General features: G+C 54.4%; 2 protein-coding genes across 2 annotated transcripts; one reads left to right on the top strand and one right to left on the bottom strand.

Moving 5' to 3' along the window:
* Positions 1–16293: 16293 nt before the first annotated feature.
* Positions 16294–19319, top strand: LOC136500887 (peroxidase 50-like). Its single transcript, XM_066496351.1, has 3 exons — positions 16294–16732; positions 18169–18360; positions 18464–19319. The coding sequence occupies exons 1-3, from the start codon at positions 16496–16498 to the stop codon at positions 19037–19039; spliced, it is 1005 nt and encodes a 334-aa protein (XP_066352448.1). The 5' UTR covers positions 16294–16495; the 3' UTR covers positions 19040–19319.
* A 291-nt stretch (positions 19320–19610) lies between these two features.
* On the bottom strand, positions 19611–22883 carry LOC136500134 (uncharacterized). The gene is made up of 2 exons (XM_066495527.1): positions 22744–22883; positions 19611–22569 (listed from the first exon to the last, which is right to left on the bottom strand). Exons 1-2 carry the CDS (start codon positions 22881–22883, stop codon positions 22041–22043), a joined length of 669 nt encoding a protein of 222 aa, XP_066351624.1. The 3' UTR covers positions 19611–22040.
* Positions 22884–24375: the final 1492 nt, after the last annotated feature.

The raw sequence follows: 24375 nt of genomic DNA, 5'->3' as shown, positions 1-24375 counted from the left end.
TCTGAAAGGAATCGGGTGGGGGATATTCCCTCCTCCCATCAGGTTCGACAACAGCAGGCGCGCCTTTTGAGGCGATTTTCTCGGGGAGGCAGAACGGCTCCTGCCACTGCAGCGGTCGGACGCGACGCCGTGTCAGCGGATGGAACGTAACTGTTCACATGCAATTAATGAGGGAAAGGTGGGTACGTGGGCGGTAAAATTGGATCTGGATTAACTATGCCGGATCTGGGGGAAACTTTCCCGATTTCGTCGCTCACTAGTTTCACCTCCTTCCTGCATAAATACGCAACGAGCCTCGCCCCTCCCCTCCTTACCTTGTCTGCATTTGCCTTTGCCGCCCTTGCACCGTTGCTAGAATAGAGAGCACTGGGGAGAAGGAGAGAGAGAGGCAAGGTAGAGAGAGCGAGAGAGGCTCACCGTCGTAGTCGTATTCTCCATCGCACCCATGGCCGGCGCCGTTGTCATTGAGGCAGACCCTTGGGATCAATCCGATGTCACCGTGGAGACGCTCCAGTCGCTTGTCGACGATGGCCTTCTCCGCCCGGTTACTGACCCCAATAGGCCGGAGTGGATTGCTCCATCGGGCGAGCTGGAGCCGAGGCCCCGCAATGGCTATGTCATGAGCTTCGTGTCTTTTCACGAGTGTGGCCTCGGCTTGCCGGTGAACCGATTCATGCGGGCGCTCCCGCACTACTACGGTGTGGAGCTCCACAACTTCAACCCTAACTCCATCGCGCAGGCGGCCATCTTTGTCGTCGTCTGCGAGGGGGTACCTAGGGATTGCTCCCTATTGGGAGTTGTGGCTCTACCTCTTCTGGGCGGGGCATACCACCAAGCCGTCAGGCACGATGGGCATGAGGAGGGTGGTGAGGGCCGGCGGCTGCACTCTCCAAGTGCGCCAGGATCGGCAGCACCTTTACATCCTGGCCTAGCTTGCCTCGACCAATCGCCACTGGTACACCAGCTGGTTCTACCTCTGCAATGACGACGGCAGGCTTCCCCCCTACACCGGGCGGATTGTGGAGAGCTGTCCGGAGAAGTGGAGGTATGGCATCCCGAAGGAGGATCAGCCCAAGCTACAGCCGCTCCTAGAGGGACTAGAGAGGCTACGCGGCTATGGCCTCACGACGGCTGTGGTCATGGTGGCCTTCCATCGCCGGAGGATGCTGCTGCTGATGGCTCGGTGGCGGCGCCTGTTCGAGATGAGGCCAGATGAGCCGATCGAGGGCATCCAGATGTTCACCTCCACCCTCCCTGACGAGGAGATTCTACGTCGGGTGAGGGAGACGGTGGATGGGAAGCTAAGGAGCGGTGGTCTAGCCCCTATCGTGATGCGCCCGTCGTGGGGGTACTTCTCTTTAGTAAGTCACGCGCTGCTGCGGCCCCCGAGGCCTCCTCGTTCCTTACTGTTTTCGGTGTTTTATTTGTGCCCGCCCGCCATTCCTACAGGGGATGAGGGACGTGCGAGCCTCCCCGCCACCCGTTCATGAGGACACAGCACGGCGGGCGGTGAACCGGGCACACGCCGAGGCATAGAAGAGGCGGAAGGACACCAAGGAGGCAAAGCGTACGAGGAAGACCCTTGCGCGCGAGGGACTAGAGTGACGCCGACAGTAGAGGTAGGACAGTCTCCCGTTGGAGGCGTCTCCATCGCCGTCGCTGTCGACGGACGCTTTAGATGGAGATGACGAGAGCGAGATGGGGCGGGGTCCCCTAGACCATCTCCCTGATGTTGGGGAGATGGCGCCCGAGGTGTCGGCGAGCAGCCCGGCGCTCCCTTGAGAAGGAGGAGGAGACGCCTCGGGGCCAGCGGTCGCCCACCCCGGGGCCAAGGCCGACACGCCTGAGGCGTGGGCGTTGGGAAAGCGTGCCGTCAGCCCGGTGGGCTCGACGGTAGAGGTGGAGCAGGTGGTGGTGGGGGCGACGCAACTACCCCCGTAGAGGACCGAGGGGGTGACGGGGCCCGTCGGGGACCGGCACCGACAGATACAGAGGCCGTGCCTTCATCGCCGCCACCACCTTCGTAGAGGAGGGTCACCGTGCCAAAGCGGTTGTAGCCCCGCTCGAGGTAAGCATATTTTTGGTAGAGCTGTAGTATTTTCCATTCGTTCTTCGGTCGCATGCTGACCCCGTAAGTATCTTGTCTTCAGCCAGAAGCGTCCTACGAATGTGCCCACCTTGGTGCCACTTAAGATGCTCAACGTGAGCCCTAGCTCCACCGCCCACTGGGTGGTGGAGGCACAAGCCGCCATACAACGTGGCGCGGCGTCGGCGAGGGCCGACCCAAAGGAGCCGGTCGCCCAAGGAGGGGCTACCGAGGCGAGCCCGACACAGACGGGGGGAAGGAGCGCCTTCGCCCACGAGGCTGAGGCTCATGAGTCAGATGGGGCTGAGGCGCCCTCAAGTTGCCGAGGCCAACCGAGGTCGAGGCCCCCGGGCCTCTAAGGCCGAGGCGATGGAGGTTGGGGTGCCCAGGACCGCCGAGGTTGCAGCGACAAGGGCTAGAGGCCCTAGGACCACTGAGGCCACGGTGGTGGATGTCGATGTGAGTGCAGGCGAAGCCGGCGGCCTAGGAAGTGGAGATGAAGGCTGCGGAGGCCTCGGTGGTGCCCCTGGTCCAAGGCCTACCGCCATTGCGGGAGAGTGCCCAGGAGGCGGAGGTCCATCCGATCTCCTCCGACGATACTTCCCGGGCGCAGGAGGTGGTCGACGTCAAGGTGGCCGGCACCGTGCAATAGCCAGCTCGTCCTCAGGCGAGGGAAGCTCTGCCCTCGTGTGGGTACAACCCGAGCCCCATGGGTGGGATCACTCGCGTGTCCTGTGGCAGAGCCAGGACAACCCTAAGGGGGAGCCTCTGTTCACCCTTGAGGACGTGGCCGAGGGTGGGCGCTGGGACACCTTCGAGCAATACCGCCAGCTGGCGGAGCGATCACTACGGATAGCATTGTCTGTGGTGGCCGACGATCTGCCTAGGGTCACCTAGGTTCGTGCCTTCTTTTCTTATGTGGTGACTTCTTTTTCTGAGTTTTCTTGTAGTGAATGACCCCTGTTTTACCTATCTAGGAGCTTGAGACCTGTCCCTTAGGAAGTCAGTGTTCCTCTGATGGGAGAGGAACATCTAGGACCAGCTCTAGCGGCAGAAGGACCTACTCGCTCATGCCAACAAGCTTTTGTCGGTGTGGAGCATGGAGGTGGAGGACCTCCGCCTATGTGGTACCGATATGGAGGCTACGGCGGTGGCGGCCCAGGAGCAGGTCGCCCCCTTGGCGGCGCGGGTCAAGGAGTTGGAGGAGGAGCTGACCCAGCATGGCCGGTGATCGGGATGCCTTCAGGTCCCAGGCTGGAGAAGCCACGGCCTCTGTCAAGGCCCTTGCTGGACAGCTAGGGACGGAGCAGGGTGCGCACCAGCTAACGAAAGGTGCCTTGGATGAGGCCCTCAAGGCGGCTGAGGCTTCCTAGACTGAGGCTGTGGTCTAGAGGGGAAAGGCCGAGGGTGAGTCTTATTCCCCTTGTTTTATTTGTTTTTCTTGTGTTTGGCCCCTAACTCCTTGGTGTGATATAGAGCTGGAGGGAGAGGCTTCTAGGGCAGCCGAGGCCTCCCGAGGTCGAGGTCCAGCGCCTGAAGGAGAAGGCCGAGGCGTCTCGGGTCGAGGCCCAGCGCTGGAAGGAGAAAGCCGAGGCCTCTCGAGGTCGAGGCCCGACGCTAGGAGGAGAAGGCCAAGGGTGAGTCCTGTAGGCTTCTGCCCCTATTTGGCTTGTTTTCCTTTGCGCTCAACCCCATTCCATTTCTTTTGGCGCAGAGTTGGAGACAGAGGTCACCCGGGCAGCCGAGGCCTCTATCGCCGTGCAGGCGGTGCTTGAGACCGAGATCGGGGAGCACGACACGCTGAAGAGCACCGCCCGTACCACCTGTGAGGCCCTAGAGGTTGAGGGGGTCCAGTCAGGTAGCTCCCTCGGGAGCCGCCTGATTGTGTTGAGTGGCCAAGTGCGCGAGCAACTCCGAGGGGTGCTGCACACGGGCGTTAAGCGCGCCCTGGCCGTTATTGCCTCAGCACTACAGTCAGCGTCGACCTCACGACCATCAGCGATGGCTACGTCCTGCCTGATGATGACGGGGAGGCTACGAGGAGGTAGCAAAGCTGATGGAGGCGGCGGAGGGCCCCGGCACGGCGCTGGCCAAGCTGTTCGAAGAGGAGGGGGTCCCTCCTACGCCGTCCGCCGATGCTGGAGACCCTGAGGCTTGACCTGGGCCCAAGAGGCCGTGTAATTAGATTAGGGATTATGTTACCCTACCATAACGCTGGTGGCCATCGAGGCCTTTTAAAGTAATCATGCGTCTACGCCTCTTTAATCGTTTTTCCTTGTATTTTCGAGCCTCTGCCCTCTGTCCTATTTTCTGAGCATATCACTTGCAAAGGACTTCCTCGGAGCCTAAGCTATCCCTAGGGCGAAAAGGTGGTGAGGGAGTGCCGTAGCCTGGAGGCGTAAGCCGTCTCGCGACTCAGCCGGCCTTTTGGCCCTGAGACAGACTTTCGGTCCTTAGGTCTTTTACAATTGACTTGTCAGAGCATAATAGAGAGTTTGGCAGTAGAATTTTTTTCGAAAAACGACTAAAAAATGGATGCGTGGGACTTAGGGGGGAGTCCCCCCTTCTAGCCCCTAAGGGAGGCTCGGTTCTACAGAGGCAGAGCCGTGTCCTGTGCGAGCCCCACAGTGGGCACCTCTGCAGAGGCAGAGCTGAGTCTCCCTTATGGTGTTATCGTAATGCCGAGGCCCGCGATGGGCTCGGCGGGTTTCTCGAAAAATTAGAACAATTAAAGAACGCTTCTTAATTGTATTTCGGGAAACAATGTACACAATGCTTGGGAATTTAAGGGTAAAAGCGACGTAGCTTGTTCTATGTTCCAAGCGTTGGTGAGGATTTCACCCTTCTCGTTGGCTAGCTTGTAGGTTCTAGGCTTCAGCACTTGGGCGACGATGTATGGTCCTTCCCATGGCGGGGTCAGCTTGTGGTCGGCCCTTGTTGCTCTGCCTCAGCCTCAGCACTAGGTCACCCACCTTCAGGTCTCGGCTTCGAATGCGGCGGGCTTGATAGCGTCGTAGAGCTTGCTGGTATTTGGCCGAATGTAGCAGCGCAACGTCTCGGGCTTCCTCCAGCTGGTCGAGGGCGTCCTCGATGGGTAGTGCGGTTGCTCTGCTCGTTGTAGGCCCGAAGCCTCGGGGAACCGTACTCCAAGTTAGTGGGGAGGATGGCCTTGGCCCCATAGACTAGGAAGAATGGTGTAAACCCTGTGGCTCGGCTCAGGGTATTCCTTAGGCTCCAGATGACTGACAGGAGTTCGGCAAGCCATTTCTTGCCAAACTTCTTCAACCGGTTGTATATTCTCGGCTTGAGGCCCTGTAGGATCATGCCATTAGCACGTTCTACTTGGCCATTCGTCCTAGGGTGTCCCACGGCCGACTAGGCCACACGGATGTGGTGGTCGTCGTAGAACATCAAGAACTTGTGGCCGGTGAATTGCGTCCCGTTGTTCAGTGATGATGGTGTTCGGAACCCCGAACCTGTGGATGATATCAGTGAAGAACAGCACCGCTTGCTCGGACTTGATTCGATTGATCAGACGAGCCTCGATCCACTTGGAGAACTTATCGATTGCTACCAACAGATGGGTGTAGCCCCCGGGGGCTTTCTGTAGAGGCCCAACCATGTCCAGCCCCCACACGGTGAAGGGCCATGTAACGGGGATGGTTTGGAGGGCTTGGGCCGGGAGGTGCGTTTGCCACGCATAGTACTGGCATCCCTTGCAGGAGCATACTAGCTTGGTGGCATCAGCAACCGCCGTCGGCCAGTAGAACCCTTAGCGGAAGGCATTTCCGACGAGTGTTCGAGGCGCCGCATGGTGCCCGTAGGCTCCCGCGTGCAAGTCCCAAAGTAGGGCTCGACCTGCCTCGGTAGTGATGCATCGTTGGAGGACGCCAGATGGGCTTCGCCGGTACAACTCGCCGTCGCTGAGGACAGTAAGCTTTGGCTCGTCGCGCAAGCCGTTCGGGCTTCGGTTCTGTCTATGGGAAGCTCTCCTCGAATGAGGCTAATCAAGGAGCTGGACCCGCCAGTCCATGCCCTGATCGGCCTCGGGAGGTTCCGTGTTGACTTCCATCACCTCGGGCTCCGCCCGAAGGGGTCTCAGCGATGGAGGGGGCCTCGAGCCCTGCGGTGGGCTCGACCGATGGGCCCTCTCCCACCGCTGAGGCATGGTTGATGGAAGGCTTGTAGAGATCTCTAGCAAAAACATTTGGGGGGACCGGGGCCCGCGCCGATGCCATCTTTGCCAGTTCATCCATAACCTCGTTGAATTTACGCGCGATGTGGTTGAGTTCAAGACCGTCGAACTTGTCTTCGAGGCGACGTACCAGCTTGTAGTATGCCTCCATCTTGGGGTCGTGGCAGTTCGACTCCTTTATCACCTGATCAACGATGAGCTATGAGTCACCCCGCATGTCGAGGCGCCGTACTCCGAGTTCGACGGTGATCTACAAGCCATTGATGAGGGCTTCGTATTCGGCTGCGTTGTTGGAGGCGGTGAAGTAGAGCCGAATCATGTAGCGCATGTGTACTCCAAGGGGCAAGATGAAGAGCAGACCCACGCCCACCCCGGTCTTCATCAGGGACCCATCGAAGTACATGGTCCCGTATTCTGCCTAGACTAGGGCCGGTGGTAGTTGGGTGTCGGTCCATTCTGCCATGAAATCGGCCAAGACCTAGATTTGATCGCTTTCCGAGGCGCAAAGGACAGAGCCTCCCCCATGAGTTCGATGGCCCACTTGGCTATCCTACCCGAGGCCTCCCGGTTATGGATTATCTCCCCCAGCGGGAAAGATGACACCACGGTTACCTGGTGGGATTCGAAGTAGTGACGCAGCTTGCGTCGAGCCAAGACTACGGCGTAGATCAGTTTCTGGATGTGGGGGTAGCGTGTTTTGGTCTTGGAGAGTACTTCACTGATGAAGTAGACAGGTCGTTGGATGGGTAGAGCATGCCCCTCTTCCTGCCTCTCGACTACTACGGCTGCGCTGACCACTTGGGTCGTTGCGGCGACGTAAAGTAAGAGAGCCTCGCCCTTGGCTGGCGGTACCAGGACAGGGAGGATTAGTGAGCAATGCCTTGAGTTTGGCGAGGGCTTCTTCGGCCTCGGGAGTCCACGAAAAGCGTTCCTAATTTCCTCAAGAGGCGGTACAGAGGCAAGCCTTTTTCGCCAAGGCATGAGATGAAGCGGCTCAGAGCCGCAAGGCATCCCATAACCATCTATACTCCATTAAGGTCTCGGATCAGGTCCCATGTTGGTCACGGCCGAGGTCCTTCTCTGGGTTGGCCTCGATGTCACGTTCCGAGACTATGAATCCCAAGAGCATGCCTTCGGGGAACTCCGAACACACACTTCTCGGGGTTAAGCTCGATGCCCTTCTCTTTGAGGCATTTGAAGGCTATCTCTAGGTCGTCGACGAGATCCCCGGCCTTCCTAGACTTGACCACGATGTCATCCACATAGGCCTCGACGGTTCGCCCGATGTGCTCGCCTAAAGACCTGGGTCATGCACCACTGGTATGTGGCCCCTACGTTTCTGAGGTCGAATGGCATAGTCACATAGCAGTACATGCCTGAATGGTGTGATAAAAGAAGTCGTGAGCTGGTCGGACTCTTTCATCTTGATTTGATGGTAACCGGAATACGCATCAAGGAAAGACAGGGTTTCGCATCCGTAGTGGAGTCAACGATTTGGTCGATCCGAGGTAATGGGAAAGGGACTTTCAGACACGCTTTATTCAAATCGGTGTAGTCTACACACATCCTCCACTTCCCATTTTTCTTTTTGACTAACACAGGGTTAGCTAACCACTTCGGATGGGACACTTCCTTGATGAATCCAGCTGCCAAAAGCTTCTGCACCTCTTCACCGATGGCTCTGCGCTTTTCCTTGTCGAATCGGCGCAGGCGCTGCTTCACCGGCCTAGAGCCGGGCTGGATGTCTAAGGCATGCTCGGCGACCTCCCTCGGTATGCCCGGCATGTCCGAGGGACTCCATGCAAACATGTCGGCATTCGCGTGAAGAAAGTCGATGAGCACGGCTTCCTATTTGATATCGAGGGTGGCACTGATCCTCAGCGCCCGGTCGTCGGGGCAGGTGGGGTTGACCGGGACGAGTTTGACAGCCTCCGCGGGCTCGAAAGTTTTGGCATAACGCTTGGAGTCGGGCACCTCGCTACCTAGTTGGTCGAGGTTGACGATGAGGGTCTCGTCTTCTGCTGATAGCCTCGGCGTACTCGATGCACTCGACTGTCACAGTCGTATGCATGCTCGTACATGGACTCGATAGTGATGACGCCGTTGGGGCCCGACATCTTGAGCTTGAGGTACGTGTAGTTGGGGACTGCCATGAACTTGGCGTAGCATCGGCTACCCTAGGATGGCGTGGTAGGTTCCCTTGAACCCAACCACCTCGAAGGTGAGGACCTCCCTGTGGTAGTTGGAGGGAGTACCGAAGCAAACAGGCAGGTCGATGCGCCTGAGGGGCCGCGTGCGTTTCCCCAGGCACAATGCCATGGAAAGGCGCGGCACCATCCCAGAGCTGCGACTGGTCGAGCTCTAGGAGCTCCTAGGGTGTTGGCATAGAGGATGTTGAGGCCGCTGCCTCCGTCCATCAATACCTTAGTGAGCTAGGGTATTGCCGATGATGGGGTCGACGACAAGTGGGTACTGCCCGAGGTTCGGGACGTAATCAGGATGGTCGTCCCGGTCAAAGGTGATTGCCTCCTGAGACCAGTTGAGGTACCGGGGAGCGGCCACCTTCACCGAGAAGACCTCCCGGCGTTCCCTCTTCCGCTGTCATGCCGTGAGGCACGCCGAAGGCCCGTCGAAGACCATGAAGGCATTGTGCACCTCGGGGAATCCGTCGTCCTTATCATCGTCCTTGTCGCCGGCGTCCCTCCTCTTGGCATCATCGTTGGGGAGCTCGAGCTTAGCATAGTAATGCCGCAGCATGGTGCATTCTTCGAGGGCATGCTTCACCGGGCCCTGATGGTAAGGGCAGGGTTTCTTGAGCATGTCGTTGAAGAGCCCGGGGTCTCTGGGGCCTCGGGGGTTTTTGCGCTCTGCGGCCACGACTAGGCCAGCCTCAAGGACTTCCTGCTTCCCCTGGCGACCCTTCTTCTTTTTATTGGGGAGGTGGGGAGTCGAGGCCCCGGGGGTCTCGTCCCTCAGCTTCCCCTTGGCGTCGTCGTCGGGGAAGATGGCCCCAACGGCCTCTTTGCCCAAGGCGAAGTTGGTGGCGATGTCAAGGAGTGCGGCCGTCGAGGTTGGTACGTTCCGGCCCAATTCTCGAATCAGATCTCGGCAGGTGGTGCCGGAAAGGAAAGCCTAGACAATTTCTGAGTCACCGACGCTTGGCAACTCGGTGCATTTCTTGGAGAAGCACCAGATGAAGTCTTAGAGAGACTCATCTGGCGCCTAGCGACAACTCTTGAGGTCCCAGGAGTTCCCAGGGCGCACGTATATGCCCTAAAAATTCCCAACGAAGACCCTTACCAAGTCGCGCCAGTCATGGATCTGTGAGGGAGGGAGATGTTCAATCCAGGCTCGCGCCGAGTCTGACAAGAACAACGGGAGATTGTAGATGATGAGCAAGTCAACGTCCGCGCCACCTAGCTGACAAGCCAGGCGGTAATCGGCCAGCCAAAGTTTGGGGTTGGTCTCACCGCTGTACTTCACGAGGTTGGCCGGTTGTCGAAACCGGGCCAGGAATTGAGCAACGCGGATAGCTCTACTAAAAACTCGAGGGCCAGGCACTCGGGAGAAGGACTGTGGTCCTCCTCACTATCGTAGCGGCCGCCCCGGTGTGGATTGGAGCCCCGGGCGGGCCCCTCATTGTTGTGGCGCCGTCGTCAGCTGACCACATCGTGGTCGCCTTGCGCCTCGCATCGGTTGTCGAGGCGGTCGCGGACCGAGGGGACCCTGTTGGCTGTTGATACCTGAGCGGGCTTAGGACGAACTGAGGCCCCCCTATCCTGTCGAGGTGGTGCCGTGGGAAGTTCTAAAGCACCCCCACGCCGTCTAGAGGCGGAGCTCTCGGCTTGCTGTACCGCGGCGGTCTCGAGGAGATCCCGGAGCTCGCTGCGGACCCGTCGCCCCTCCGTAGTAGAGGGCTCAGGCATCGTTCGGACTAGCATTGCCGTGGCCGCGATGTTCTGGCTAGCGCGATTAAGATTAGGGGTTGCTCACCCCCTTCGTCGTCGTTGATGTGGTGGTGGACAGTCAGCGGGCCCTCCGTCGGGCTCCTCCGCCATCACCGCGACCCTGCTGCTCCTGCTCGAGAGTGTCTCGGAGCTGTTGCAGAAGGAGTCGAATCTTGCTCGACCTTGGCCTAAAGCTCACAGAGCTACTCCAGGTCCGGACGTCGAAGTTATCCAGGGGGCAAGGCACTCATTTCGCGCTGTCCGGTGGGACAACAGCGTGAGGGTGTGGCATCGCCCGCTCCCTAGTGAAGTAGGGTACGGTTGCCTGCCCCCTCGTCCTCATCAGCCCATGCTCGGCATCCCGAGTCTGACATGGAAGCATTCATGAGTGGGATCAGTAAGTGCCTTCGCCGTCAGAGTCGGAGTAGCCGAAGCAGTAGTCGCTCGTGGCCTAGGAAGCGGCGCATGGCTTCAGGGTCGCGGAAGTCTAGAGAAGTCCGCTCCGGCCCATGTCCTCATCCTCCTTCTGAGGAGTCAGCGTGGGAGTGAGTCGAAGTCGTGGTGCTGAAGTCAAGGGCGAAGCATTGGTAGCGTCCCGAGGGCCCTACGTGAGCAGAAGCATAGGCGGAAGCATAGGTGGCGACGACATTTCTCAACCCGAAGGGATATGGAGATGGTGCCATCGCCAGGCTTTGCTCCACCGAAGTCAACTCCTCAGGACATGGCGGGGCAGAGCTTGATGTCGGGGCGTCGTCGTGCGCCACCGGTGTCTTTCCCTTGTCCAGGCTCAGGCTAGACAAGTCCCCAACTAGGGACCTTGTGCCAACAGCTAGGCGTGGGATACCGGTGGAGAGCGGCGTGTCACCCTGAGTTCGCGTGGTGTCAGGGTGGCCCCGCTCGTGTCATGCCTGGCGAACACGACGAGAGCGGCCGCTCGGGCGCCGCCTACGCCTAGGCTGCGGGTGCGTGACGTCGTCATCGGTCGGTGGGGCTCAGGGTGTGAGAAGTACCATATCGTACTCATATCCTAGAGACATGAACTCTAGGCTCCCGAACCAGATCACCGTGCCGAGACGCAGTGGTTGTACAGGATCTGCCATCCAAAACTTGTTAGGGAGATGAAGCTGACACACAGCAACCCCTACCTGGTGCGCCAACTGTCGGTGTTTTGGACCAGCAGGCCCTCAACCAACTACTAAAAATGTGCTGCGTGCCCCTAATCCCGGATGGTGATGCAAAGAGACACAAGGTTTATACTGGTTCGGGCAATGGGCGCCCTACGTCCAGTCTGAGAGATCGATCTTGTATTCCTTGCACCAAAATGCTCGTAGTAGGGGGTTACAAGCAGGGCGAGAGAGGGAGCTAGTCCTAGGTGTCTATGCGGAGCGGCATGGATTGCTTGAGATGTTGATCTCAGGCGGCGGAGAAGTGTGCATGTTACAGAATGCCGAGTGTGTGTTCATCTACCTCGTGAACCCGTGAGCCTCCCTCCCCCTGAAATAGCCCAAATCCCTCCCTTTTATAGTTAAAGGGGGGGACAGGGGTGATACATGTGTTAGCTACGCGGCACCGTGCGAACAGAGGCGGCATGTCCGAGCCCTGTAGCCTATTACTATGGCGGTATGGTTGATGGAGTGGTCCTGCCCTTGAAGCGCTGGAGCGACGCGTCGGTCACATCCGAACTTGTGCGACGTGGGAGCTCTAGTGATGGCTGGACGCAGGGCCTGGCGAGCGACGTGCTGCTTGCTGTGCATTGGCTACGTGAAGAGCTGAGGCCCAGTTGGTGCCGAGGCCGAGCCGTCATAGGGGGCTCGGCAGGCACAAATCTCGAGGTTGCCGAGACCCTAAAGTAGACTACCGAGGCGTGGGGGGAGCAGTTGGTTCTGTACACTGATTTCGAGGCTATAGTAACCTGGACTTGACTCCGCATGCTGCGTTGTTTCTGGAGCAGGGGTTAGGTAGCACAGTGCAGTATGGGCGCCGGTCGTGGGCACAGTACCGAGCACAGTGCCCGGTAACCCCTGTTCTGTCCTGGACGGCATGGCTTCGATGTGACTGGCGTCTAGTCGGCCACGCCGTTGTGTCGAGCCGTCGTTCAGCTGATATCGCAGGAGCAGTCGAACGCGCCGGTCGGACGTGACGTCTTGTCCGAGAAGTTGGTCGAGGCAAAGGCGACGGGGTTGTTTTGCCGAGCCGGCCTTGAGCGAGGCGGAGAATCGGTGTCTCGTCCGAGGCCGTACGCGCGGGCCTCGGGCGAGACGGAGAATTAGTTCCTCGGCCGAGACCTTTCGTGCGAGGCCTCGAGCGAGACGGAAAACTGGTAGGCCGTCCGAGGCCTCTCGTGTGAGGCCCCGAGCGAGACGGAGATTTGGTAGGCCGTTCGAGGCCTTCCATGCGAGGCTTCTAGCGAGGCGGAGATTAGCTAAACCTCGGACATGTCCGGTGTTTAGCTAATAGTTGTCCCTTGGCTTTGATTTTGACGGGTTCTAAGTGATCTTTTCTATTGTTGCTTAGGGGGCCCCTTTTCGTGGTACCCGGCAGATAGTACTGGTACAATTCTTCTTTGTTTTTCTTTTTCTCTCTAACTCTCTTGGAGAAACAAAAGATCAGTACTAGCTACCTAGAATCATGACGACTTGTTGTTCATTGTCACTTGCGCTAAGGCTCCGTTTGAATGTCGATATTGGAGGCCTTGACATTGAATTAGCTTTAATATCAAATCCGAGTAGTATTGGTATTGAGTTACAATACCAAAACCATTGTTTGGATGTAGATGAAATTGCTAGATGGAATTGTAAGGAGCTAGTGAATATCGATTCGTGTTTGGATATTCATACCATGGCATTTGAGAATTGACCATCTTCTCCTCCTCTCCACACTGGACCACACTGGCGGCGGCGCTTTCTTGCGCCACCCACGACTCGTCGGTCCTGGGCGGAGCTCCCCCACACCGCCCGCGCCTCGCCGAATGGGCACTGGAGCGCACGTGAGGCGTGGGAGCTGCATGGCTCGCCGGCGGAGGGAGGAGGGGGCACAGCTCGCCGACGGAGGGAGGAGGGGGGCACAGCTCACCGGCAGAGGGAGGATGTTGGCCGCGGAGGGAGGATGGTGGCCGGCGGAGGAGGATGGGGGCTGGCGCGCTTCACTGGTGGAGGAAGGACGGGGGATGGGGGCGGCGTGGCGTGCCGATGGAGAGTGGGGCGCTGCAGGAGTCGAAGGGGAAAGGGCGCCGTCGGAGTTGAGTGGCGAGAGGGAGACGTAAGGCGCGGTGCAGCGGGGGATGCAAGATGGAGACGAGACGAGTGCCAACGTCGATGAATACGGAGGGGAAGAGGTCTGAATTGAGGGAGGGGGTGCAGCTGAAGGCCCAATACCTCTTGGTATTGGAGGAGATTTCCAATTCCAATACCAAGAACATCCAAACAGCGGTTATTGAAGACACCCAATGCCAATTCCGAATTACATGTTTCAATATCTACATCCAAACGGAGTGTAAGGTAACTGTGAGCTCATATCAAATATACATCTGAAAGATTAAGACTATATAAAGGAACATGTATCCATCGATAATGAATAAGAGATACGAGTTCCACTATCGTTCATCCTGGTGTGCCGTTGAAAAGGGACGCGGGAGATCATCTGCTACTTCCTCACGTCACATCTGCAGCCTCCGGTCCCGTCCGCGATAGACGGCCGGCAATGTCCCGCTCCTGAGTGGCGGTGGTCCACCACGGCGTATCAATGTCACGGTGGCAGGCATGATATGATCCGTGGCATTACATTAGCAATCGACGACGCCCATCGAATGATCCGCATGACCGCATCTTCCTTTCCTTGTTTATCCCTGGGGACGATACGGTGTACCGGCCGCGAGCATTGGATTTGGGGTTGCGCGGCAACGAGCAATCGCATCTCCAAGACCAACGCAAAATCCGAGCAACACGTGATCCAGCTGATTTGTGCGAGGATTCGTAGCAGAGAAGAGCGACGACGAGGGCAGCCGAGCAGTAGCGGCAGCGTGAGGCAGGATGATGACGCAGGTGAAGACGACGAGACGAGGAGAGGTGGACAACAGGACAGCCCCGTCCGTCGGGTGATACCGGGATCCGAGGCCGAGACCGGGGGTCGACTCATGGGCCCCCAGCGCAGATGCGACAGCAGCAGTGCAATACACAGTCTGTTCGGCGGAAGCTGAAACGAGTATACAATCATGAATTATTATTATTGATTAGTTTTGTATGAAAAAAATATTATTTTAGCTAAAAATTTATAATTGTTTAGGATCGAGCGAACAAGTTGCTAAATTTTACTTGCTGCTTCCCCTGAATGCGCCTCACGTCACGAAGCACTTGCGTGCTTCCACACGCCACGCCACACCACACCACACGGTTTCCTATTTCTCTCCGTGAGTTTGACAATCACAGGTGTCGCCATCCTTCTCTCCAAGTTTTTTTTCTTTTAAATAAACAACATTACAGACAGGCCACAACGACAACGAAAGGAATAGTAATAATTAACCCATGTACAGTACTTCCTCCGTCAATAGAAGATCTTGTAGGTCTGATCACAGGAATTAAGAAGAAGAGAAAATAAATATGATGCACAAGAAATGAGAAGGTGAGACAGGGATAGAGATGTATTGGGAAAAAAAAGAGAGATCTATTGAGAAAAGGCGGTGTGGATACTCTCATGGATTTATTATACTAGAAGTATACCCCGCTCGCTGTTGCGGAAATTGTGGATGAATTAAAATGAAATTAAACTAAATTACTTATAGGAAGGAATAAACTATTACATTATAAATTAATTGTAGTGGATAGCGTGGCATCCTAATAACGACAGTTAAATGCATATGATAGTGGACTGATGAGGTGGACTGTTTACATGTCGAGATAGAACGGCTAGTGTGTTTTTTTTTTGGCGACTAATGCTTAGTGGGGTTGAGGATCATAAGATATATAGATATAGATATAGATACAGATTTATACTATCGGAGAAAGTAGTAGCTCAAAAGAAATTCCATCGATTTTTTTTTCTTTAAAGAACACCATGCTCCAGGAGGAATTTATACAAAACAACAAAGCCTTAACCAAAATGCTAATGTAGCTTTTAACTATCCTAAGTCAAGCTTTTTATGATACAAAATATTTTATGTTTTGTTTAAGAACATATACCTTCTTAGATATTGCTATTAAAAGTGATAATGTGTCCAAATGAAATATATTTACGTTAGGAGGAAGGGAAATAGTAGTAGCCTCAAAGGAAGTTTCTAAGAGAAATGTACAAAACCATGGGATCTCAAACAAAATTGTTATTTATACTTGTAAGGGTAGAATCCCTTTCCTACTTAATGTGTTTAAAATGACTAATGGAATTATATTTTTAAAACTAAAAAATCGACAAAAAAGATCAACCATAAAGGATGATCTAATCGTAGTTTCGAGAGGCCTTACTTTGGGCCTCCACAAACCGTTAAAGCAAACACCTTTCCCGACATCACAAAATGAGATGCCCCCTTCATCTTTTGCTACATAGCTAGCCTTTTTATAAACGGAAAAAAAAGAAATGTAGATAAGGATGACTGTATGAGAGCTCAATCAAGAGATTATATATGCAACATATAACTCGTTTGGAGCTCCTGGCACAACCAATTTCATTTTTTTAAATAGAACCATTCTAACTTAGCTTGAGGAGTTTTATTATTCACTTTATTATATTATACTCTACTATATCCGTTACAAAATAAGTATTGTTATGGTATTCGTGTCTGTCAACTTTGTATCTCCAAATAAATTTATTATAAAAATATATTCAACGATCTATATAATAATATTAATTATGTACTATAAATATTAATATTATATATATTTAGTTAAAGTTAAAAACATTTAACTTTTCAAAATCGAGAAGACACTTATTTTGGAACAGAAATTATATATTTATAAAAAGGCCTAACGGCAACGGCCAATCATTTCTCTCATCGAGACATAACAATTTTTTTTTTTTTGAAACAAGCTCATCGAGACATAGGCTCATTGCTATAAAACCTTTGCTTTCCATTCCATTCACCACCGTCCCCCGGCATCCCCGCTGCCCGCGACCATAGCCGTTCGCCCGTTCGGCTCCACCACTTCGTCCCAGGTCATCACCTCCGCCGCCGCCGCCGCCTCCTCCTCCCCTACCCCGCCGCTGAGCTAGCAGGCCCCACTACCCCAAGCCACCGCGCCCAGCCAGGCCCCGACAGCCAAGCCGCGGGGCCGGGCGGCCATGGAGAAGCGACGAAGAGGCGGCGTGTCGTCCCTGATGGTGCTGGCGGCGTTGTTGACGGTGGCCGCAATGCCGTCGCAGCCCCACGTGGCGGCCGCGCTGTCGGCGGACTACTACAAGGACAGCTGCCCGGACCTGGAGTCGATCGTGCGGTACGAGGTGACGAGGAAGAAGAACGAGACGGTGGTCACCATCCCGGCGACGCTCCGCCTCGTCTTCCACGACTGCATGGTCGGGGTGAGTAGTAGCACACGACGCACGCCTTGCCCCAAATCCTCGCCTCCTCTTCTCTTGCTTTTTGCTTTCACCGCACTCATCCATGGTTCATTCATTCACGCGTGCTCCCCATCCTTGCTTGCTCGGAGATGCACAATTTAACGCGTCTACTAGGCGACTGGGTGCTGGAATTACTGATCTACTGCATTTTGATTTTTAATCTGTTCTTTTTTTGGGGGTGGTCTGGTTCTCAGTTGAGCTGTGATTCGTGCGTGCTAACAGCAGAGTTTAGTTCCCACTCACTCTCACCCTCCTCTCTCAACTTGCTCTGTTGTGGAGGAATCGGAATCATTCTTTGTTGTCATCTCCTTTCCTCTGTTCAGTCCAAGAAGGCAGAAGCCGTCTTTGGAACCACAAAAGTTGCAAGCTGCGCACTGCTTTTCCAGTCAGATAACATGGGCTGTCTGCCGCTTGCCTCTGTTTCCCAGTTCGTCCTTCATTGGCTCATCGCAAGCCCTGCCTGCCCTGTGCTGCTCTTCTGAATCGTGCTGAAAAGAAAGAAAGAAAAAGAAATCGGTGCCGTGAGATGTTGCCAATAGAAAACCGGATTCGTTTTGGCCAAAAGCTACTGCACGGGCCACTAGCAGTAGCAGGCTAGCAGCAGCTGGATGGATTGTGGGCGTGGCCGGGGAAGGAAGGGAACAACTCGAGAGCCCCGCGTGGTCGTCGGTTGCGGCAGGACGCGCATGTGACGACGCGGCTTTTCATCAGCACCTCCGGATTATCAAAATGCCAGCCGTGTCGGAGGCAGCGGGCAGCGGCATGCCGTCTCGTCAGAAATCACACCCCGAGTCCCGAGCGGCGAGCGCGTCGACCTGCCGAAAATGAGGACGGCCAACTTATCGGTTTCTGGGTTCTGAAAATCTCGCAGAACTTTTTATGGAGAATTCTTCAGGTTCAGACGTACAGTAGCTGGCTGGCTGCTTGGGATACCTGCTGCAGCTCAACAGCTGGTTCCATGCATGTTGCCAAGAATATGACGAAGATGCTGCCTTTGGCTGGCTCTGCCTGCCAGTGTTGTTTAGTGGCATCCTGGCAAGCAAGCAGCTGGCATCTCATTCAGTCATTCCAGTCTTTTTTCCTCAACCTTTTCTTTTCTTTGCTTTTCTGGGTTGACCTAATACATTCTGAACCTGAAGAATTCTCCATACATGCATACCGATGACAAGGCGTACTTGATATTCAGGTTTTTAAACCTTTCTTTATGGGAGCAAAAATACATTTTCAGGTCACCAATGTCCATGAACGTTGCCAAGTTTTCATAACACAATTTCAACTGCCAAATATACTCTATGCTTTCGTTTACTCGCAGTAATTGAAAAGTAATAAAGAAAAAGAAAAGAAAAGAAAACAAGTAATGTGATGAGTAACCCAGCCGTTCACCTCAACAATCGCAGGGTTGCGACGCCGCCGTCCTGATCGCGTCAAAGAACAACGACGCCGAGAAGGACGCGGAAGACAACGAGTCGCTCGCCGGCGACGGCTTCGACACCATCAACCGGGTCAAGGCCGCCGTCGAGAAGAAGTGCCCCGGCGTCGTGTCCTGCGCCGACATCATCGCGCTCGCCGCCAGAGACGTCGTCTACCTGGTAACAAACCACACCCACCGCCATCATCTCCCCAGCCTCCGATCGAGACAGTACGGGCCCTGGATCAACCTGATGATATATTGGTGGTGACAATGGCATGCAGGCGGATGGCCCCTACTGGCGCGTCGAGCTCGGCCGGCTCGACGCCCTCGCCTCCAGGGCCAGCGACGTCAAGGGGAAGCTGCCGGCCCCAGAAATGCGCGTCAAGGAGCTCACCCCGCTGTTCCAGAGCAATGGCTTCACCACGAAGGAGATGGTCGCCCTCTCCGGCGCGCACACCGTCGGCTTCGCGCACTGCACCCGCTTCACCAACAGGCTCTACACCTACAGCAGCAGCACGCCGACGGACCCGTCCTTCAACTCCGACTACGCGGATCAGCTCAAGCAGGCGTGCCCTCGCAACGTCGGCCCCACCATCGCCGTCAACATGGACCCCGTCAGCCCCATCAAATTCGACAACGCCTACTACACCAACCTGCTGTACGGGCTGGGGCTCTTCACCTCCGACCAGGTGCTCTACACCGACGAGACGACGAAGCCCATCGTGGACGAGTTCGCCGCCAGCCAGAAGGAATTCTTCGATGCCTTCGTCGCTGCCATGCTCAAGCTGGGGAGGTTAGGGGTGAAGACTGGGAAGGATGGAGAGATCAGAAGAGTCTGCACTGCCTTCAACCATTAGAGGGGGGGGTCTGCATATGCAGCAGCGTTTGTAATTCAGATTATCTTAATGCTGTTTGGAGTTGATCGAGATGCGTATACTGAGATTGATTCTTTTTCTTCTTCTTTTCATACAGTTGCCAAAGTTTGAAGGTGTTCTTTCTCTCTGTTTGTTTATTCCTCTTTTTTTCTTTTTTAAATATTTTTTTGTGCTTATTGATTTTTTGGTGCATTTTTGTACAGACTGAAGAGTGTAATACGATGAACAACTTGAGAATTTTTAATTGAGAAGGTTAATCTGACGATATATAGAGCTAATAAAGAAAAGGATATTTTTTTGGCTCGGATTCGGTTTTGCATAAGTGCAGTGCTGTTACATGATTTATTTTATTTTTATTTTCTTCTGAAATAATGATAATTAGCAGAATAAGGAGGTCAATAAAAAGTGTGATTCAAACAGGAAAGTTGTTGTTCATTAATTGATCGGCCAATTTGAAGAACTCTGGCTGTTTGGCATATGAAAGAGGAGAAGAAAAGAAGATATCAAAGCATGTTTATCAAGTAAACCATATGATGAAGGCTGAGGCACAAAGTCCAGCATTAAAAATGAACAGCAAGCCTTTGAAAAAGTTAACTACAACCACTAACCTGATAGAAGCTCATGAGTATAGACTATAGAGTACTATTTATTCATCCAGCTGACTTCTAGAAGTTATTACACTACACATAGTTCAAGGAGCAGAAGCCTAAGATTGCTGTCACCGACCTAATCCTCAACTCAACAATTGGGCACACATAAACAGCATACGAATTAGCATACAAGTTTCTGGAAGGTTCTAGAAGGATCTAGACCTGTACGTAACAGTAGAAGAAGGGGAATAGGAAGGGTAACTCGAGCCCGCTGACTCGCCTCGAGCAGAGCTCGCCGCGGGGTTCGTGTTCTGGTCCTTCGACACCCCCTCCGTTTCCCTTGCCTGTGTATATGTAATTGCGCTGCATCTGCCCTGGTTCGTTGAGGGGCCAAGACAAGTCCAGCGCTGCAGCCCACTTGCTTCTCCAACCTGTGAGCCGGCCCAGCCTATATCCCAGGAGGTCCCTGACATACTTCCCACGGCTTGTCCCCAAGCCGTGCTTGCACATGTATTACCGAGGGAGGTCCATGGCTTGGCAGTTGTGAAGTAATCCACCAGGATCCCATAGCACTTGGATGCACTTGATGCTGAGTGTAATCTGCACAAAAGCACTCCAAAGCACTTGCAACACTTTCACTCTTTTTCTGAATTATTAGTATTCCCCAGGTCAATAGACGAAGGGCGGGCCTGGTGCAAGCGGTATAGTCTTACCGCCTATGACCGGAAGGTCCCGGGTTCGAGTCGCGGTCTCCTCGCATTGCACAGGCGAGGGTAAGGCTTGCCACTAACACCCTTCCCCAGACCCCGCAGAGAGCGGGAGCTCTCTACACTGGGTACGCCCCCAGGTCAATAGACAATCTGACTTCAACAGAACATAATAGCGACCACCTTGCAGGTCCTGTAGAACTGACTGGGTGAGTGAATTATACCTCCCCATCATGTCAAAGGCGATCTGATGCTCAGGTTTGAAATCTCCTTCCCTCTGTTCACTGCATGAAAATACAGTTCCATATAATTGCAATGTTCTCTGAATGTTCCAGCCACTAGACAGCAAACTTTTCATGCTAATTGAGTCAGCAAATAGCTCCACTCTAGCCTTCATTGACATCTCCTTCAAGAGTTCCAGTAATTTTTCTAGTTCCACAAGCATAGATCTGAACTTGTTCTGATTTGGAGGTGACCACTGAAGTATATGCTCAACTGAAACTTGACAGGAAGAGGTTTCAGAGTGCTTACCAAACAACAACAGCAAAACTTCATGTGGATTCAACCCAGTGATCTCGGATGCTGAATATGACATGTCACCCATTGGAATTGGTAGCTCTCCTGAACACCAAAACTTCTCGCACTTCGAGAATCTCCAATGAAAACACCTCTCCATAAGCTTACTTACTAGCTGAGAGAGGAGGCAATTGACACCTAAAAGTAGCAGCACCATTCCTTCCAATGAATGGATCTCCAAAATCCACGACTCAAATGTCAATGGAGAGATATATTGTTTTGTCTCACTGAAATGCCAAACCAGCTGCAGGTTCATGTTCATTGCAATCATCTCATGAACTGAACTGTGCATCTTGACTTGAATACTGGACAATAAGAGCGTCTGAATTTTCCCACTATCCAGTAGCAGTAACCACACGTGCTTGGATGGATCATAATTGGTACTGTCGTCTTCTGGAAAAACTAATGACCATGGAGGCTTTGGTTGTAGGCCACCACACTCAACAACCAACTGATTTCCACACAGATTGAACTGATCACCCAATGTTAGAAATGGATCAGGTGGTGGCCATGGTTGTAACAGAAACTTGCCACCATTTCTACAGATAAAATGCAGTGCTACTGTCTTTCCTGATAGTACCTCAGACACCAATATATATGACTGAAAATTTGAAGGCACAATAGGCAAGTTCAACATAGCAAATGCCAAACATGAGCACCAGCAAAAATTTGAATTGCTTTGCTTCAGCTCCAGTGCAGACGATGAATAGATATGATAACAGCTGCAGATTAGTACCTCTGGATCCCTTCTGTAGTTGCACCGGCGACGTCATAGATGTTTGCCACTGCACCCACTTCATGTAATCTCTGCACCAAGGCGATACCTCAAGCAAGAACCCACTGATCAAATCAATTTTCCCAGACCATGAACGAAACACCTCTGTACCTAGCAACCATGGAGGTTTTGGTTCCCTACATCCTCGACCATTTCTGATGTCGTTAGTGGCCTGCAGGATCTTGTCAGCCTTCCTAGCAGCATCACGGCTAAGCTTGGCATGGTGTGCAGCCTTGTGGCGAGGAGCAGCACATCCAACCTGCAAACTGTAAGGGCCAAGATAGCTCTCACTGGAAATGCAGGACTCATACCCCTTGTCAATGCCGAGTGATGAATCAGTCATGGTTGCAGTCATAGTGGCCACCATGGGGATGGCAAGCACGACCTCTTGGGACAGTGTGGAGGCATGTTAAGCTATAGACGGTGCGGAGGATGGATGCTGTGGACACAGGAATACAGGCAATGTCGTAGAGACCCAGCGTCGAGCACCTGGTGGGCGAGGTGGCGAGGAGCTCGGTGGGGAAGCTCGGCAGCTGCAGCTCGGCCTGCGCGAACGGCTTCTGGTCGCCGTCGGCACGGAACTTGGCCACCTTAATGCCGGACCCTGCCAGCTTCTCGGCCAGCTCCATGTAGGACGCCTCCATGACCTGGCAGAAGCGGCACCAGGGCGCGTACAGCACCACGAGCCACGGCTCGGCGCAGTTCGCCAGGCGCAGCAGGTTCTCGATCCCGGCGCGGGTGAGGGACACGACGGCGGGGCTCTCGAAGATGTCCGGGGCGCCCACCAACGGCCCCGACACTGGCAGGACGGAGTCGCCGTTGAACGAGTTGTCGGAGTTGTAGCCGATGCCGGTCGTGATGTATAATAGATTAGGGTTAATCGGATACGTGCCATTACAGTTTTATCGCTTCTGACCAACGCTATATTCTTCTATTTTGATGCATGTCATTATAATTCTTTATTTCCTACAAATATGCCACTGAATATGTATGGACACTAGTCTGGACCCAGCTGCAGACGTATACGAAGACGTATACTTCATCTCCCCGGCCACTGACACGCAGGCCCCATATGTCATCTTCTTCCTCCTCTTCTCCGAATCTCTCTCTGGTTCTCTCTCTCCATCCCGAGCGCCAGGCCGCCGCGGGTCACCCATGGCGATGGCCACCGCCGCCATGGGTCGCTGCCTCCTCCTCTCCCGCCCGTCCCCTTTTCGGCTCCACCTCCTCTGCACCGCCCTCTCCACCGCCGCCCCACCCTCGGCCCACCTCCACTCCCGCTCGCCCTCCGCGGCATGAGCTCCTCCTCGAGCGCTTCCGCCTTCGCCACCTCATGGACGCCTCGTCCCCTGGCGTCCCGAGGCCCGCCTCGAGGGCCGCGGAACGAAGCTCGCAGCAGGGGAAGGGGAAGAGGGTCGAGGCCGCCGAGAGCTTCGAGGAGCTCGGCCTCGGGGAGGAGGTGATGGCCGCGCTCGAGGAGATGGGCATCTCCAAGCCACGAGCAGCAGCAGCAGCAGCAGCACAAGCCCTCCTTGCTCCAGCGCCTCCACCAAGCACTGCCGCCGCCATTACCGAGGTCGACCCGAGCTCGTCGATCTCCTCGCACAAGCCATCTTGCGCCCTTCCGCTGCTTCCATCGGCTTCGCAAGCGCATGAGGAGGCCATATCGCTACATCTCGTGGCTAACCTGAGCTAAAAACCTCGTCTCCCACGGATACCGGCGGACCTTGGGCCATCCTCACCGACGCTGGCCTCACCTGATCCGCTCTCACCGGCGAGGGCACCCTCGGTGTGTTTGCAGGGCCACCCTCGACCTCCTCCGCCGTCCGCTAGCCCTCCACGGTCGCTGGAGCGCCATGCCAACATCTCACGACAGCCATGGACGGAAGGTGGGAGCAGGAGGAAGGTGATGAGGAGAGGGGGAAGAAGAAGATGACATGTGGGGTCCGCGTGTTAGTGACAGGGGAGATGAAGTATACGTCTTCGTATACGCCTGCAGCTGGGCCTAGACTGTGTCCATACGTATTCAGTGGCATATTTGTGGGAAACGAAGAATTGTAATGGCATGCTTCAAAATAGGCGAATAATAATGGTGTTCTTCAGAAACGACAAAGTTATAATGGCACAGATCCAATTAACCCAATATATTAACATCACCGACTAGCAGTAGATTAGCGTGTATATGAACTTGAATTTAGAATATGGTAAACCCTAGAACACGAACTAGTACGAGGAAACAGAATGAGAGAAAGGGATCCGGGTTAGCAGACCATCGATCGCCTTAGAGGTAAACGAGCTGACCATGGCGTCGATGTCGGTGACGTGAGTGTCCGACGGTGAGGTCAAAGACGCGGTGGAGGCGCGGTCATAGAGGTGGACAGTGAAGACGCGGCGGTGGCGGCTTCCCATCACTGGCAGCATCTCCTCTCTAGATCGGCTTAGGGTTAGGATGTAGGTGGGGATTGTGGTGGCTCAGGTGAACCGCATGCCTTGTGCTCGGGGCCCACCTCCCTTTTTACGACGCTAAGCGATGGGGGCCCACCAATCATAGTTAGGGTTGGATGCCCTCGATCAGGACACGGATCAAGGCCCAATTAGTCGTTGGGCCAACTGGATTGGATCAATCTAACATTCTTCCCTTTGATCTCACATTATAACTTAAACTTAACT

This window comes from Miscanthus floridulus, chromosome 13 (assembly GCF_019320115.1).
Source record: "Miscanthus floridulus cultivar M001 chromosome 13, ASM1932011v1, whole genome shotgun sequence".
NCBI lineage: Eukaryota > Viridiplantae > Streptophyta > Magnoliopsida > Poales > Poaceae > Miscanthus > Miscanthus floridulus.
This window is presented reverse-complemented; position numbering and strand designations above follow the sequence as displayed.